The following is a 17,319-nucleotide window of genomic DNA, read 5'->3' as shown; positions in this document are numbered from 1 at the left end:
ACGGATTGATGTACAGACCGATTGAAGCTGATTTTTTGGTAAACTCTTATTAAGATGAATTTAAAAAGAAATAAAATGGGTGTCATGTTCTTGCCCTAATGTTAAAAGTATCTTAAAATACTAAAGCATTGTTTTAATTCATACAAAAATATTTTTTTTGAGAAACTTTAAAAATTTTGAAATGTTTATTTATTTACAATTTTAATGAAGCAAAACAAATAAGGTAATTAATAAACAATTAAAAAGTTCAACATAAAAACAAATAAAATATTTTAAATTACAAAAACATCACTTTTAGCAATTCTGATGTCCGAACTATGCCATTCAATTTTTTATTTAACAAAGAATTTTAAGATAATACAAATTTGAAATAGAGCAGTTTTTTTTAAGAAAACTGTTTATTTTTATAAAAATTAAAAAATTGGTAAGCCAATGAAAAGGAAGCATTCACCCACATAAAAAAAAAAAATAAAAAATTAACAAGTTTTCAAATTGATTTTTCCAAATCAAAAAATGTAATTTTCTTTCAAAAATCCAAAAAAACTACACAAAAAACTATAAATTTTTTTTTTCTATGGAATAATCCTTGATTAAAAGATAATCGACTGTGAACAAACTGGCCCTAAGTAAAAAGTTTTTGTACAAAAATTTTCATTGAAATCAGTTACATAATTTACAAGAATGCAACACATAAAAAAAACGGTTAAGGCTACAGCTACTCGACTTTAAAACTAGCCCTTAAGCTAACAATCATACAAGAACCATACAATTTTAAATTTAACATTTTTTATTTAACATAAAACAATAACTTCATTTAGTTAACAATTCTTTTTTTCCTTCTTAAATCTTTGCAAATCTTCTCTTTTGGTTTAACTAAACGCACTTCTTCTCCTTTTCGAACGAGAAGTTCTTTCGAAAGCTCTTCGGCATATGTTCGTATGATTTTTACAGTGACAGCACTAAGCATGTGCTCCTTAGCGTAAGCTCCTATCTGTTCCACCAACATTTCAACATTCAAACAGTTCGGTATAATAACCGCTTCCCTTGCAAGTAACTTCGAAAGAACTCGAACGGTTTCAATACTACGAAAATCATCCATCGGTAATTCTTCTATAAGAACTTGACTGATCTCCAAAATTATTCGTTGAGTCTTATTGCCGCATTTCATTTTGCTAAATGTCTTCAAAACTTTCTGCACTGTTTCGTTGATTGTAGCTATTGGATTAATCTCAACCGGATCGAGTTCGAAAACTGCAACAATATCTTTGAATAAACTTCGAATATCATCAAGAGATGCATGTATGAGGTATTTTTTCGGGATAATCCTCTGCAGGTTTTCAATGATCACTCCGATTATGTTATCAGCCAGTTCACATGTGAAATTTCGTCCAATATTTCCTAAGCATCTTGCTACTTTTGGAATGTATTTTCGCATATAAGCTTCCGATATGTGTTTTGATAAGTAGCGAAAAAAGAAGCGTTGAACAAGTTTCATTATCTTTTCCGAAGCATAAGCTTCAAAATCAAAGACTGGTGGAGGTGTTGGTGGTTTAGCAACAGAAACAACAGACTAAAAAATAGTTTAAAATGACTTCATAGAATTATTTGTTATACGTTTTAAAGCTTACGATTGACTGCTCTGATCTGGAAACCTTTGTAACTGAAGGCTTCTTTCGTCGAAGACGATCCTTTTCAATGAGCATTTCAAGAAGTATTTTCAACTTTTCAGTGTAGATATCAATTGGGCGTTGTAACTCTTCATTAAGTAAGCATGCTTCTTTCTAAAAGAGAATAGATAATTTTGATCTTAGAACAAATATTTTAAAACTATACCTTCTTTGATTTAAAAAGATCTTCAAGATACTGATCATATTCTTCAGACCCCTGCTCAAGATGACAAATTTTCAATCCAAAACCTTCGATGCTGTTAATGACTTCCTTTTCTATGGCCTGGAGTTTTTCATCCTTTTGTCTCTATAGAATACATAAGTTTTTAGCAATAAATAAGTTTTCAACTTATTTTAATCGTTGGTGATTTACCCTAAAGATTAACAAACTTGTGCGTTCTTTTACACAGAGATCATCAGCTTCTGGAACCTTTCGATTAAGTTCTTCAATTTCGATTCTTTTAATTTCGTTTGATTTGTAACCGTTGTAGATTTTTTGCTCTAAAGAATGTCGTTCTGCACGCAGTTCAAAAGATAGATCGTATAATTTTCGATCACAGCCACTGGGACAATGAGACTCATCAAGACGAATGGCTGTTATATTACCAGAATCACCACTTCCAGCATCGTCATCATCGCTGGATGAATCTTCAGATGAAGATTCAGTTTCTGTTGAGAAAATGAGAAAAATCTTACTAGACAGAAGGCTATAATGACTAAATTTTAATTTCCACGAAATATTTAAAATAATTTTTATCAATATCTCGGGAAATATTTTAAAGAATTTAGTAATCTTTTAATTATTCTATTAGTCGGAGAACCCGGTCGATTTTTATGTCCTGAACTTGTGAAAGGTTGTTACGTTTACAAAATATTTCTTCATGAAATTAAAATCCTAAAAGCTCAACGGTGTCTGGTCTGGTCTGGTCACTTCCTCCCAAAATACCGTCAGCGTCGTCGATGGAAGGGATTTAGTGCACAGTTTTTTAAGCTGTATTTTCAACAGGTCTTGCACCGGTTCTATACAAATTTTTGAGCTAATAGGCAATAACATGAAATGTCATCAGTCATCACAAATCTCCGCCCACTGACACGCCCACTTTTTTGACTTTATGTGGATGGATTTTCTTTAAATTTGGTGCAGATGATTTTAATAGAATTCTTAAAGTATATTTTATTTGTTTTTAATAATGTATCTCACTAGGAACGTTTACCTCCCATACAAAAATTTTGAGGTCTTGTGATTTTCTCAAAAACCGCTCTATCGATTTTTACAAGACTTTGTGCACGTAATAATTAAAGTAATTGCAATAAAACTGCTTTATAGCTTTTCACAAAAAAAAAACTCAAATAGCGGAGAAATATCGTTGCCGTATTTTGCTAAAATTGACCGACATATATTTTGGGTTTTCTCGCGTGTATTTTACTAAATGCTCAACGGAATTTTGGATTTAAAAAATTCTTAAATCTACATATCTGATGTTTTATATAAAACCTCAGAGGTTTATAAATTGCTTGCAGCATGCACATTTTTTTGCAATACTGGCAAACTGCAAAGCTTCATTTATAGCACTTGCTCAATTCTAACTCAACAGTCGATCCCGTTTATCAATGAAAAATTTATCGATAACAAAATTTAAAATAAAATAAAACCGATCTTTGTTATTTTTACAGGAAACGAGCATACCTAGTTACATAGAAACAAAAATATTTACTTTTAAAATTAAGTATTTTAAAAATGCTATAACATTATAAAAAAGTTTTACTAGCAATTTTTTAAGGGTAAAATACATATATGTGCGAACATACAGAATAAGAACTCACCATCATCTGGATTTCGTTCCTTCTTTGGCTTAAATTTCTTCTCAAATATCCGTTTTAAGAATTTAAAAAATTTATTTCCCTTTATTGCGTCATTAAACTCAACTTGTATCTTTTTTATGTCATCCTTCATAACAACAAAACTTTTATTCATTGCATCAATTTCGCTCCTCAATTTCTTAATTTTTGCGCTTATTTCATTGCGATTCATTTTAGCAGCTTCATCTCGTTCCATAAGGATTTTCTCTGTCACTTCAGAGTCTGCAAGAATACTCAATTCTTGACTAAAAATTTCTTCAAGATATTCCAAATATTTAATTTCAACTTCAAATTGTACTCGATTGTTATAAGCTTCTTCAAGTTCTTTATCAAAGATGTTTATTTTTTCGTTTATTTTATCGAAAAGATTTTCCAATTCAATAGTCCATTCTTCACTTGGTTCTTCTTCTAAATGATGATCTTCTTCCTCTTGTTCCTCTTCTTGGATTTCTTCAATGCCTTCATTGTTAACTAATTCATTTTCGTCTTCTTCTGTTTGTACTGTTTCTTCTATTTCAGCTATCTTCATTGGTTTTTCCCATAATATCGACTCAAAAGATCTCAAAGCTATAAACGGTTCCTTAAAAACTTCTTCAGGATATTCGTTATAAATCACAATTTCACGTAATTCAGGTAGAGCTATATTCTCTTCTCCTGATGACACAATGTCTTCTTCAAGTTTTTTAATCTTCTCATAGAGACATGACTTCTGTTCTTTAAGCTTTAAAACTTTGTTATTGAACTCTGACTTCAAAGTATGAAGAATTTCCTGAATAATTGATATTTCTAAATTCTTCACTTCTACATTTTCTCTTATTGAATTCTTCAAAAATCCAATAGCTTTTTCTATTAATGTACTTTCCGTATCTTCATCATCCTCTTCTTCTTCTTCCTTTCCTAGTATTTCACTTCCAATCAGTGATTGTTCTTCTTCTTCAAATTCATCTCCACATACATCAAGTATCTTTTCGATTTCTTCGTTTTTGATTTGTTTCAAAAACGTGAAGAATTCTAAGATCCTGATGTAAAATTTTAGTAGAACTTTCTCAGGAAAGTCATAGATTGTAGAAGCCAAGGAGGTTTGAGAAAATTTAGATCCAGCTAAAGTTGTTGTAGATTCTAATGCAATAGAAGTTGATCTAAAAGAAGATTTGTTTAAAAAAAAATGAAGATATCGTACATTTACTCACTTTGATTGTTCTTCTTCTACTCCTTCTTCTTCTTCTTCTTCGATATCTTCTTTGAATGAATCAGGAACAGAAATAAGCTTCGGTAGCCGAAATACCCGAACCACATCGTCATTTCTACAATAAATAAAAATGATCTTCAATTGAAGAACTGCTCGAAATGAAGAAATTAAGATAATCTTTTACCTGATAGCAAAAACCTCAAAAGGAATATATTCTAATGGTAGAAACATAAAATCGTATAGCTCTTGAGCATCATGACACGCACCCGTAACGTCATGCTTCAATTTCTTCAATACATCATGTAATTTCTCCTGAAACAATTCTTTGCACTTTTCTGTAATCCAATCAACTTGTATTTGCATAACTTCAAAACTTGGCAAAAGTCTTCTTCGTTCTTCTTCCTCGAAAGCGTGTAGTTTTACAAGATTTTCTTGAATCTTCACTTCTTCCAACGATAACTGATTTCGATCTTCAATATCTTTAGATACTTTTGAAGGCACATGAAATATGGAAGCTGGTTGACAGTGTCTTGCTATTTCTGGTCCATTCCATTGATAGTAAAATATATTTCCATCATAACCAATCGAGAATAACCATTTGCCATCGTGACTTGTGAAGATTCTAGGTATTACACCATTTAAATTATCATGCATGCTTATCACCCAAAAGTCTGTTAAATCACGAAAATCTTTTTTAACTACGTTTATACGGATTTGACCCGTTTGCATTCCAAAAATTAGATATTTATCTCTGGGATATGATGAAGATAGTAAAATTGAAGATCTTTTAGAAGTACACAGAGAAGATACTTACATAAACAAATATGAATGAATTTCAACATCATCAGCTTCAGGAATAAAAGTGCAGGTTATAGGTTCATTTTCACCGAATTTAACTTCATAGATATAACCAGCATCGTAACCACCCATCGATAGCCAAATTGTATCTTCATTTGTGTACTGTAGCCAAAGTATTGGACTTGGAGGATCAGGTATGTGTAGTGGTTTTTGTTTTTCATCTTCATCATCCTCTGAAGAATCAGCTGAAAGACAATCAGAGTGTAGATTTTAAAAATTAGTCGCTAAGCTTCTCAGCCATGATAAATACGAATGAGAGGTAAAGCCCTAAGTCTTGTTAACAAGAATGGAAGATCTTCCAATATTGGCATATCTTTTAAAGACTTTAACCCATTCATATTGTTCAGCAGTTGGAAGATATATCTCAGATCTGCCATAATATTGGATGATCTTCTTATTGTGGATCCACAGGCTTAAGGTTCAAGGCAAAAAAGCTTGATCTTATTCACCTTACCCAACCTTACCTAAGGCACTCTCATCAAACTGTAATCCAGGATTGATTTCCATTAGTCTCTTCATTTCTTTCTTCTTCGCTGCTAGTTTCTTGGCCTTTCTTCGCAATTTAGCAGCTATTTCCAATTCTCTTCTGATACGACTTTTAACAGATTTAAATCGAAGCATTTTACTAGACAAAGGTTCTATTCGCCAAGTAGGTCGAACTTTGACCAAATCAATGGATTCTGGTGGAGGTAAATTGCATTCATAAACTTCTCCTGTATGACATCCAATCAGAGCCGTTTTGGACTAAAAGGATTTTAATATAAAAAAAGACCTCCAAAAAAAACTAATCTCAATTTTAAACTTACTTTATTTTTATCCCAATGAAGACAGGTTGGTGATCCTTCGAACAAAATAAATCCTAATGGAATCAATTCAACATACTCCAAGTCATTTTTCTTGATGTGAAATAAAAATATTGTTTTGTCCATTGCTCCTGAAACTAATATGTCCCAATTTGGGGACACCTCTAAAAAGGTTATCGGAGCTGCATGATGGGGTTTGATGGCGTTTATAAAATGCACACGGGGCTTCGAGGTTTCACTGTCGTCGGGAATTTCCAAAACGACTTGTCGCACTACTCCATCTTCAAACCCGATTAATAAAACCATGCCAGAGGGATCCACAGAAGTATCAAGCCAGATGAGATCTCTGCCAGGTGAGTTGAAAGGTTCTTGAAGCAGAAGCTTTTCAGTTTCATAATTGTATATATTTAATTTTCCATCTGCTCCTAAAGTTGCTATATGTGACGAAGTAGGACTTGCTTGTCCAGCAACAATTCTACCTCCATGACAAGAGAAGAGTTTTTTTGGTGGAATTGGTGTAGTTTCTGTATTGAGATCACATAACCAAACGCCACCGTTGCCATCCTTTAAAATAAAAATAAGAAGTAATGTTAATTTCTCTTAGTAAGCAGAAACCTACCTCTTATGCTTAAAACAACTTCAAAAACACATCTTAGCAGCAAGCCTTAACATGCGCTTAACCATGCTACTAAAAATGCGTCAAAAAATATACCTGAACGCGCATCAAAACACGTACTTGAGAACTCTCTTTTTTAAAACGCACCTTAACACGTTACACGTAGCTTAAACATGTCCTCACGCTTACATGCAGCTGATTAAAACGCAGCTTATCCATTGACATAAAAACGCGTCTTAATACAAGCCTAAATATGGCTTTACAAAACTTAAACTGTGTGTGCCTTGAAACGTGTCTTAATATGCAGCTTAAAACGCTTCAATATAAACACACAAAAAAACCATGAAGCTTAAATCATATCTAGACATGAATTTTAAAATGCGGCTCAAGACGCTTTTAAAAATAGACCGAAAAAGTTCTTAACACACTATTTAAAAAGGGTTTAAGCACGCGATTAAAAAATACCCTAAGGTAGTCCCTAAGACTTTAACACAAGTGCAAGCCTAAAAACACGCCTGGCAATTGCTTTAAAGCTTGCGCTGGGAAACACGCATTAACACACTCTTAAAGACACTCCATAAATAATAAGAAGCCATGTCTTAAAGACACCCTAACATAAGGAAAAATATGAACCCAAAATCGTATCTTAACATGCGCTTTAACCCACATTTAAAAACTCCCTTAAAACGTCTTAAACAGGAACACGATAACTTTCATTTTAACACGTGCCCAAACACGTGTTTTAAAAAAAATATAAATCCTAAAACGAGTAAAGGCATATCTTAGCACAAGGCTAGATACTCCCTAGTTATACGTCTAAAATCACACATTATTAAACATATGTTTTAAAATGCACCTAAACTTGCCCCCTTAAACCTGCTTTAACATGATCTTACTTAAAAGATTCTTTATTACGCATTTAAACCTAGGTTTAAAAAATATACCTTACATTTTACATACCTACTTAAGTACTAACATAAATTTGTTCCTTAATACGCGTTTAAGCACGCGCCTTATTGACTTAAACGCACTTAAATAAGCAGTCACAAAAGTTAGCACTCGCCTAAGCAGGCAGCTAAGCATGCATGAGGATTTGAATAAGGAATGAACGTGGGGACAACGGCGAATACAGGGGGGGGGTCACGGGGTCATGACAAAAATCCTTAGTGAATGATCTAAAGCATTTCTTTAATTAGTATTGGCGTTTGAAATTTCGAAAAAATATCTACCCTAAAACTAGCATAATTTTGTTTAATATTTTCTGTTACGACAAAAATATTTTTTTGTCTTTACTATTTTCACAGAGGTACCTATTTGAAAAATAAAAATTCGCGTACAATTTTAAAACAAAATTTAAAAAAAATTATATTTTCAAACACAATTTTTTTGGAAAAACTTTGCGATTCGTTTGCCTGAGGTTAGGAAGACAATTAATTCGAAAGTTACCAGTGTTATGGAATTAAAATGATTTTTATTTTAACTTATAAAATAATTCTGGACTATCGGAAAACAATGCAGAGTTGTTTAAAGGCAAATTATTGAATCGAAGGACTTGTACATTACTAGGGATCGGGTTTCCATGCAAATGCATGTTTTTTTAGGAACACCTCGGAAGCATGGCAACGAAGTATGTACACGAATCAGGATATTTCCTTTAAATTTCAATCAGTCGTTAGTGCATATTCTTACATATTTTGCATTTATTAGCATTTTTTTTTTTCACGCTTAAAATTTTTGACTAAAAGTGACTGAAAGTCAATTGGAAAAAAGTCAAAAACGTAAGCAAATGCTGTGCAAAACTGGCAAATCAACATTGTCCAAACTCATAAAAAACACGCTCAAATGATAAATTGGATTATTTAAGAGTAAATTTTCGCCAATTTTATTTATTGTTTTTAAAGAAAACCCCAATATTTCCAAAAAGTTACATCTTTGAACTCGGAAATGGTTTCGTATATAGATTTCATAAAAGTTACGTAAAATCTTTTTATAATTTTAAAGAAATATTGATATTTTACAAATTCATGTGGCCTTAAAAGCATATTTAAAGTGCATACTTTTTTTTAAGAGTATATTTTGAGCGCATATTTTTCGTTTTTAAGTGTATGAAAATTCTATCCCTATACATTACACTGTACTTTGAGGACAGGATGGTCTTAATTGGTTAGACTTAAGGTTGAACCCTTAACAAAAGCAAACGAATCACACAACGTTTTTGGTTGGTTATATTTAGAACTCTTCGGAACTGCTCGATTCGATATGCAAAACGAGCAAACTTTAATATTTTTAATTCAAATAGCACATTTTCAAGTTTATACTATCATAACTTTTGTAAAAAAAAATTTGGCATGACCCCCCCCCCCCCCCCCCCCCCCCCCAAGAAGAAATCCTATGTACGCCCCTGCGTAAAATCTCTTATAACAAAATCTCGCATTTTTGCAAGAATCACGCAAAGCAAAATTTCGCATTTTTAACATCTCACATAACAAAATCTCGCGTTTTCAAAATCCTGCATATTAAAATCTCGCATTTTAGAAAAAATCTCGCAAGTTCATTAAATTTTTGCTATATCAAAATCTCGCATTAGAAGAATTAGTTTAAGGCGTAAAGTATCTTAAATTTAAATTGCTTTTTTGGCAGCAAAATGTATAAGCAACAGATTAAATGAAAAGAGAAGGTCAAACACGACAAATTCACATGCATTAAGTCCTTTTGACTCCAACATTCAACAGTTGACCCTGAACACTTTAAAAAACTGGCATAGGCGCCTGACAGTTAACAAACCTTTTCCTTTTCTATTTATCTCTTCAAAACAAAACGAAAAAACAGAAGAGGGAGGTTCTGGGCTTTCCTAAGCTAGCAATATCATGTAGGTTTATAATCTCGCATTGAAATAAAATATTTATTTATTCGCGCGCGCGAAAATATTTATATTTGTAAATAAAATATTTATTAATTCGCGCGCGCGAATTAATAAATATTTTATTTCAATGCGAGATTATAAATTTCGAGATTTTAGTTTGTGAGATTTTAATGTTGCGAGATTTTGGTAAACGAGATTTTGAAATTGCGAGATTTCGATAAAAAAGATTTCAGAATGCGAGAGTTTAAGATGCGAGATTTTAAGAACAAGATTTTAAAATGCGGTCAATCGTACCCAACCCATGAACGTGTCCAGTACAAGATCTCACCTGTGAATAATATTGAAAATCTTTATCATCCTCTGGTTTTGCTTTCAACAAATGTCTACTTTCACAAGACTCATCACGATCTCCAATTCGAAATTCATAAATCGGATCAATTTCAACATAACGATCATCTTCTGGTGGATCAGCTAGTTCCACTGTTTCCCAAAACCAAATACGAGCATATCCATCCATTCCAACAGTCATAACTTCATTGTTCCCCATCCAAATGATCCTTGTAATTGGTTTCGTATGACAAGGAAGTCGAGCTTTTCTCGTAACTTCAACTTTAATAAGACCAGCTTCCCAAACAAGCATATTTCCCCATTCACATCCCGAAATCACTTTCTCATCAGCTAGCATATAAACTGCATACACGTCACAAGTATCAGTTTTACCAAAACGACCTGATTGGCTTTTCAATTTAAGACCTGTAAAAGTTTGTGCCATTTTCCAAAACTGCACATGACTCAATCCACATGTGGCTAGCAGAATCGGATTAAATTGTGAAAATGCCACATCAAGGACATCATTTTGATATGCCTTCGATCGCAGGATGATAGAACTTGTCTGCCAATTCCAAATTGTCAACATGTAATCAGGATTGCCAGCTTGTGTAGCAATCAAATCGCCATTATTGTTATAGGTGCCACAGGTAAAATTACGGACTGCACCACCTTTTAATTCCGTAACTATCTCATGTTGAGGATATTTGTAAATAAAAATAGTTGGGTTAGAGCCATTTTCTGCAATGGTCAGGTAGTTGTATTTAGGATTATCATTTTTCTACAAAATAGAAAGAAACTCAATTTTGAAAAAAGTAACGACATATTGATTGACACTTACAATGACAAATCCAACTCCACCGCCAAAAATTGTCCTTCGAAAGGCTAATTCATTTTTTGAAATTGAATAATAATGCAATAAATTTCCCGATGCAAATACTAGAGTGTCCTCATCGATTAGACACAAGTTGAATAATCTCTTGCAATCATATCCAAAGGAATGCCTTTAGGAGAAACGATAAACAAGGTAAGAAATTGTCAACTAAAAACTTGAAGAACCTATACTTCAAATCTATGATGTTTTCTGGGACTGTTGAAGTCACAGCAAATGGAACTTCATCTTCAAAGTCTGTTTCTTCAGTTTCTGATTCTACAACTTCAGTCATTATTGTTTTTGTTTTTTTTTTTTTTTTTTTCTACTCCTTTGACATGTTTTAATTTCTTTACATAAATAAAATCAGTTACCAAGTGAACTGAATGAATTTATATTGGCTGTTTTCCTTTGGACTCAGCAAAGTACTATTTAGTACTTCTGAATCCATTCAAAGACATTTTTTCTATTGGAATGGAATTTAACACAACCAGAAGTACTTAGCAGTAGATACTTAAACCCAAAGGAACACAGCTATTACAAGGAATTTAAATGTTACCACTATTAGCAGTATGTAGCTTTTGAGTTCGGTTAGTAACTTGTAAAAGTAGTATAATAGTAGTAGAATAACTCATGGTTATTGTTAGGTAGAGTGAATATTTTGAAAAAAAAAAAATACGAAAACAGTGGGAACATTCGTTTGAAAAACAATTCAATTTTGAATGTTCAAGCCTAGTATATACGCAGTTGAGGTGAAAAGAAATTTTCCATACAAAATTTCGTTAAAGAAATCTTGAACGAAATTAAATTTGTTTTGTTTTTGCTTTTAAACTTATTTTCTGATGTTTTTCCTTGAATTTTTGTATTTGTATTTTCATTATTTTTACTCTGCTATAATAGATACCCGATGGTATTTTTTTGTTAACATGTACGTTGTTGACTTTGGAGACTTCAAAACTTTTCGTTTCGCTTGAGCTGCGTGCTAGGCTTTAGGTCCGCCTAATACCGAAACTAGTACCTATCTACCAGCGTTGCCACTTTGCTGCAGTTTCATCAGTTTTGCATTTCTTGCAAAAAATAAATCTACTGCCACTTAATCAAATCTACTGAACTTCTTCAAATCATATTCCAAGCGTTGTAAGGAAATAATAAACCTTGTAATAAATAGTATTGAATTTTACAAAGTCTGCTCTTAACTCAAAACCAGCTCTAAAAAAGGTTCAAAACACCAAAATTAACACTGTTTAAAGTGTTTTTGGCCCAACAGATAGAGTCTGGATTTGTGGATTTGTGAAAAAAAAATCTTAAAGGAAGTACAAATGCCTGTACATGAGTTTGGTTGTAATGAGAAAAGTATTCTGACTGTTAGTTCAACATACGGGTATTTTGCTTGTTAAATAAAATCTACTGCGCAAATTTTTTTTTTGGAAATGGCAACACTGGCTACCTAGTAGACGAATGTTACTCGAAATGGTGGATATCTCTTTATAACGACTAGCATTGTTATACTAACTTAATCGAATATGACTTTATTTCGTTGTCCAGGGACCAATTTCTATCAAAATAAATTGCACGACTGGGGTCGCACGTACTTGCTCTTATGCTTAAAGTAACTATAATGTTAAAGCTTTTTATTCAAGAAATTTAAAATTTGATATTTTGAAGAAATTTCATAAGTAGTATAAAAAAATTAAATCTGTTTTTATAATTAATTAAACTCCGTTTTAAATTATCTTAAAAAAAAAAACAAATATGCCATTTTATTTCTTGTATAAAAAGGTATTTTTAGAAAAAAATTTTCGAAAATTGTAGGAGCCGTTTTTTAAAAAAATAATTTTTTATGTATACATTTTTTTTAACATTTTTCAAAAAAAAAGTTGGTATGCCATTTTGAAGAAATAATTAATTTACACATAAAAACTAAATTTCAAAATTTTTCATTGGTCCGTTTTCAAAAAAATTGATTTTTCAAAAAAAAATTTTGAAATATTTTTTAAAAATCCAAAATTGCGTTTTTTGAAAATTTTCTAAATTTTTAATATTATCTTTACTTACACACGTTTGTATAAAAATTTTCATTCAAATCGGGTTAATGTTGTACGAGATATTCAGAAACGAAAAAAACCGTTCTATGACAGGTACCGTTAATAACGGTACAAAAAATATTTTTTTTATTTAAAAAGTTGGCTCTTATGTGTAGTACTACACACAAAAATTTTAATCAAAATCGTTAGAGCCGTTTTTGAAAAAAAATAACTTTTCTATTTCCATTATATGGCAGGTACCGTTAGTTTTGGTCATAAAAAAAAAATTTCAATTTTCCCTCTAGGGAATCACCAAAAACTGCTAACTACCAAGTTTGAAGAAAATCACTTCACTCGTGTAGGCTGCAGCTCCAGATAGAGACAGACACACAGACAGACAGACAGACAGACAGACAGACAGAATTGCCGGACCCACTTTTTTGGCATTCTCCATCATCGTAATGTCATGTAAAATTGTTATCTCGAGTTCGATTTTTTTTACGAATCCTAAACTTGCCCTATAGTACCTATATCGCAAGTAAAAAATCAGTTTTGTACATTTCTAAAACGCCTAATTAGAGATTTTTTTCTTTTTGTAGTTTTTTTTAATAAAAGTTAATATTCCAGCCATACTTGGATAAGATTCTGATCAAAACAAAAATATCTGCGTTCCTTTGGGAACATTTATCTAATTTAGGAGAAGTGATATTGATAAGCTTAGTTCTTAAAGATACTTTGAACTAGTTTTAATTTTTTTTTTTTAAAGTAGTAAAACGAATTACGGCATACGTTCGTTAACGAATGGTTGCTATGTGTCCCTATCGTTTTCTAATAATTAAATAGAGACAAAAAATAGTCAAAACGTTAACGTATGATCGTAATCGTGTACCGTAATTCGATTCCTGATCTGGATAACGAGGAAAATAAAACATGACTATTTTTGAGATTATACTGGTAGTGGCCTCGATTTTTTATTATATAATCACCAAGAGAAAATCTTAGTACCTACTTATGTATATCCCAAATCAGGCGTTCCCAAAATGACCGTTGATTTGATTGATGTACGCTACTACTTTTTCAAAAATATAATTTTCTTTTAAACTAAGACATTTTTCAAACCACGTCCTTTTTGAAGGTATGGCTTTTTTTAAGGCACTGTGTTTTTCAAGCTAGGACATCTTCAAACTTAGAAACTTTTTAAAACCCAGGACCTTTGTGAAGGTAGGTTATTTTTAAAGGTAGGCATTTTTTTTAAAGTTGAGGTTTTGTCCTTTAATGCTTTTTGATGTTTTTTTGTTTTTTGTTTCTTGGAGTTCAAATAAGCTCATTTTAATCACTTACCGGAACAAAAAAAAAACTAATTAATTCTCTCAATTTTTTTTGTTTTTTGTTGTAAGACATTTTATTTATGTGTACATACATAGAATAAGTTAGGCTGAAATGATTTATATACCTAATTTTTATTTGAAAAAAAAAAGACCATAAAGTGTTGGTTAAAAATATTATTATTCATTCAAATTTCAAAGTGGATCTCTTCAGACCTAGGAAAGCAAAGCACTTAAAGGCTGGAAAAAAGTCCAACTCTTTGTCACCATTGATCTTTTAAAACATGAGAATCAATCACAACTTTTTTTTAAATAAAAACCAAATATTTTATAATTTTGTTTAACACATTAATTAACATTTAATTTATTATTATTTAAATATTTACACTAAAACCTTCTCTTAATTACTAATATTATTGCTCCAACGACATTTGCTTTTCAAATTCAGCAACTCTAAATTTAACAGGGACAACCAATGATAGATCCTGCATCAAATGATGTCTCCTTGGATTTGTTCCATAATTATTTAATGTTTTCCCCAATGACAAAGCTTGAGGTTTTGTCTTTTCAAATGATGGTTTCCTCTTCAATGGAGCTGGTAATGTATGTGCAGTAAATTTGAAGACATGAGAGCAACTTCTGGAGCCAGTATTGAAATCCGTTGATGTTACTTTGGTCAATGATTCACGATGATGATTAATTTTGAAAGCGTTTTTCACAATAGAAACTTGTCTTACTAAATTTGACATTCGAGTGAATGCTTTTGTTTCTCGTGGTTCTTCTTTTCGTAGTAATGACAGGAATGTATTTTTTGGTTTTGGCGATGGTATTTGAGAGTTTGCAGGAACTTCTTCAGTTTTAATGAGTTTGTTGAAAAATGATATCCGATCTTTCACAGATGATCGATATTCCTTCTCTTCGTCTTCTTTAGGGGTGAAGAACACACTAGCTTCTGGAACTGATGATGTCATAATTGTTGGCGGTGTAAAAAATCCTTTTGGTTTATCCTTTGGAACGATTGGTTGGGGAGATCGCTGATCTTCTGTAAACAACCGCCTTGGTTTTTCCATGGGCTTCATAGTTGGCGGAGCTTGATGCTTCTTGTTAAATTCTTCGATGTTTTCGAAATCTTCTCCAAATGTTAGCGAATGCCTCTTCTGCATGTAGATAGGTTCATATTTGAAAACCTTTTTTCTTTCAAATGCAACAATCTTTGGACTTGAACTTGATTCACGTTTGACAATAGGTTCAGTATTTGAAGATGGATTGGATTTTTTCACTAACGTTGAACAAACTGCTTGTTTTAAACTTCTATTATATTCATTTAATTCCGTAATAATACTGTGTTGTTGAATTTGATTATATTTTTGAATTTTCGGCATTCCAAAGTAATGATCCAAATGTTTGCGTTCAAAGTTTGTTTGGTTTTTGATATCTTTCCAACTATTAACGCGAGATAGATTTTGTTGATGATATTCGAAACTATTTTCGTGTAATGAAAAAATTGATCCACTCATTTTTGCGATTGAGATTTATGTATTTTTTCAAACTATAACTTAAATTGTGGACAACTTGTGCGGATGGGTACTTGTAATCGACTGATGGTTGGAAAAGAAATGGTCTTGCCTTTTATTTGGAGCAGGTAGTTTTCTTTTCATAATCTTTAAGTACCTACCTAAGTAGGTCCTTCTTTATGTCATAAAACTTTTCAGCATGTGGTTGTTATATGACCAATAACAACCCCTGGAGTTTTTATTTTTATTACTTAAGTAATATTTTGTCTACAATATCCTTTAAAAATTGTATTTTGATAATTGAGGTCTAATAAGTTTGATAAACATAAAAATAGAATTCACCTCAATTCAGCTACCTAATGAGAAATGAACTTGCATAAGATATGTTTTTAATTGAATTTTATGACATTTTGAAAAACCATCAGGACTCAATAAAGAGGGTTAATTGCGCTAATTTTTTACCTGAAATTATAATTTCAAAAACATTTTTATAAAATAAGATATCTTTTATGACTGTCGTCCGTTTTGTTGTTAGCCATGCAAATTTTATTACTTTTACCTGTGAGATAGTTTTTGTAAAGGTGGATCCTTATGACGAGTTAAGTGGAAAAACATTATTATTAGTGTCGCGTGTTAATACCTGCGATTGGGAAATTCATAGGAAATTTTGAGGATTAAGTCTGGGATATTGGTAGATTTTTCGAATTTGTCTTTTGAAGATGTTGGTGCAATACCAGCTTTAGCATATTTATTATTTTATTTTTGAAACACATTTTATTACATTTCTTTAAGCCGACAAATATTTTGCGACAGAGTTGGAAATTTATGTAGGTACTTAGTTGCTAGGGGAAATTTTGAAAATACTCGGTAACATATTGTTAATTTTTTTGGAAAACATCGAATAATGTCACGTAGCCAAAGAGTTTTGAAAATAGGAAATACGAGGTGGTGTCTATCATTCCTAGAAATTCTCAGAGAAAAATAAAATAAATACAATTTAGGCCTGTTTTATTAAATTTGATAATTACAAATATAAATTTATTATCATTTCGATAACTGTTCAAACTTGATAAATATTAATCTATGTTACAATACAAACCTTTTATGAACTTGAAATAATTATATCACTTTAAAATAAGGTTAGGTGCTTACTGTATTTTTTGAGAAAATTCTTAGGAGAATTTTATGAAAAGATTATTAATTTGATCTCTAAGACCCTTTATCAGATCGTGTTTTCCAATTATTATACCAGATTAAAAGTATAGATACATTTATATTAGGTATGTATATGATTTGTGTTTAAATTAATTGCTTCTAAATACTTTTTAATTAATTTTGGAGTGAATTTTTCTTAAGAATTGGGTTTAAAAAAAATTGAAGAAAAATAAAAAAAAACGTTTAC

General features: G+C 31.5%; 2 protein-coding genes across 2 annotated transcripts; both read right to left on the bottom strand.

Moving 5' to 3' along the window:
* Positions 1 to 814: 814 nt before the first annotated feature.
* On the bottom strand, positions 815 to 11,417 carry LOC129909978 (cilia- and flagella-associated protein 44). Its single transcript, XM_055987220.1, has 13 exons — positions 11,249 to 11,417; positions 11,025 to 11,187; positions 10,185 to 10,964; positions 6,381 to 6,941; positions 6,039 to 6,318; positions 5,531 to 5,759; positions 4,901 to 5,467; positions 4,718 to 4,831; positions 3,492 to 4,666; positions 2,041 to 2,336; positions 1,834 to 1,974; positions 1,629 to 1,781; positions 815 to 1,570 (listed from the first exon to the last, which is right to left on the bottom strand). Exons 1-13 carry the CDS (start codon positions 11,347 to 11,349, stop codon positions 815 to 817), a joined length of 5,316 nt encoding a protein of 1,771 aa, XP_055843195.1. The 5' UTR covers positions 11,350 to 11,417.
* Positions 11,418 to 14,803: 3,386 nt separating this feature from the next.
* On the bottom strand, positions 14,804 to 15,842 carry LOC129907613 (protein bottleneck). The gene has a single exon (XM_055983895.1). It carries the CDS (start codon positions 15,783 to 15,785, stop codon positions 14,817 to 14,819), a length of 969 nt encoding a protein of 322 aa, XP_055839870.1. The 5' UTR covers positions 15,786 to 15,842; the 3' UTR covers positions 14,804 to 14,816.
* Positions 15,843 to 17,319: the final 1,477 nt, after the last annotated feature.

The sequence above is a fragment of the Episyrphus balteatus genome, chromosome 1 (assembly GCF_945859705.1).
Source record: "Episyrphus balteatus chromosome 1, idEpiBalt1.1, whole genome shotgun sequence".
Classification (NCBI taxonomy): Eukaryota; Metazoa; Arthropoda; class Insecta; order Diptera; family Syrphidae; genus Episyrphus; species Episyrphus balteatus.
The sequence above is the reverse complement of the archived record's forward strand: the minus strand, read 5'-3'. Positions and strand labels throughout refer to the sequence as shown.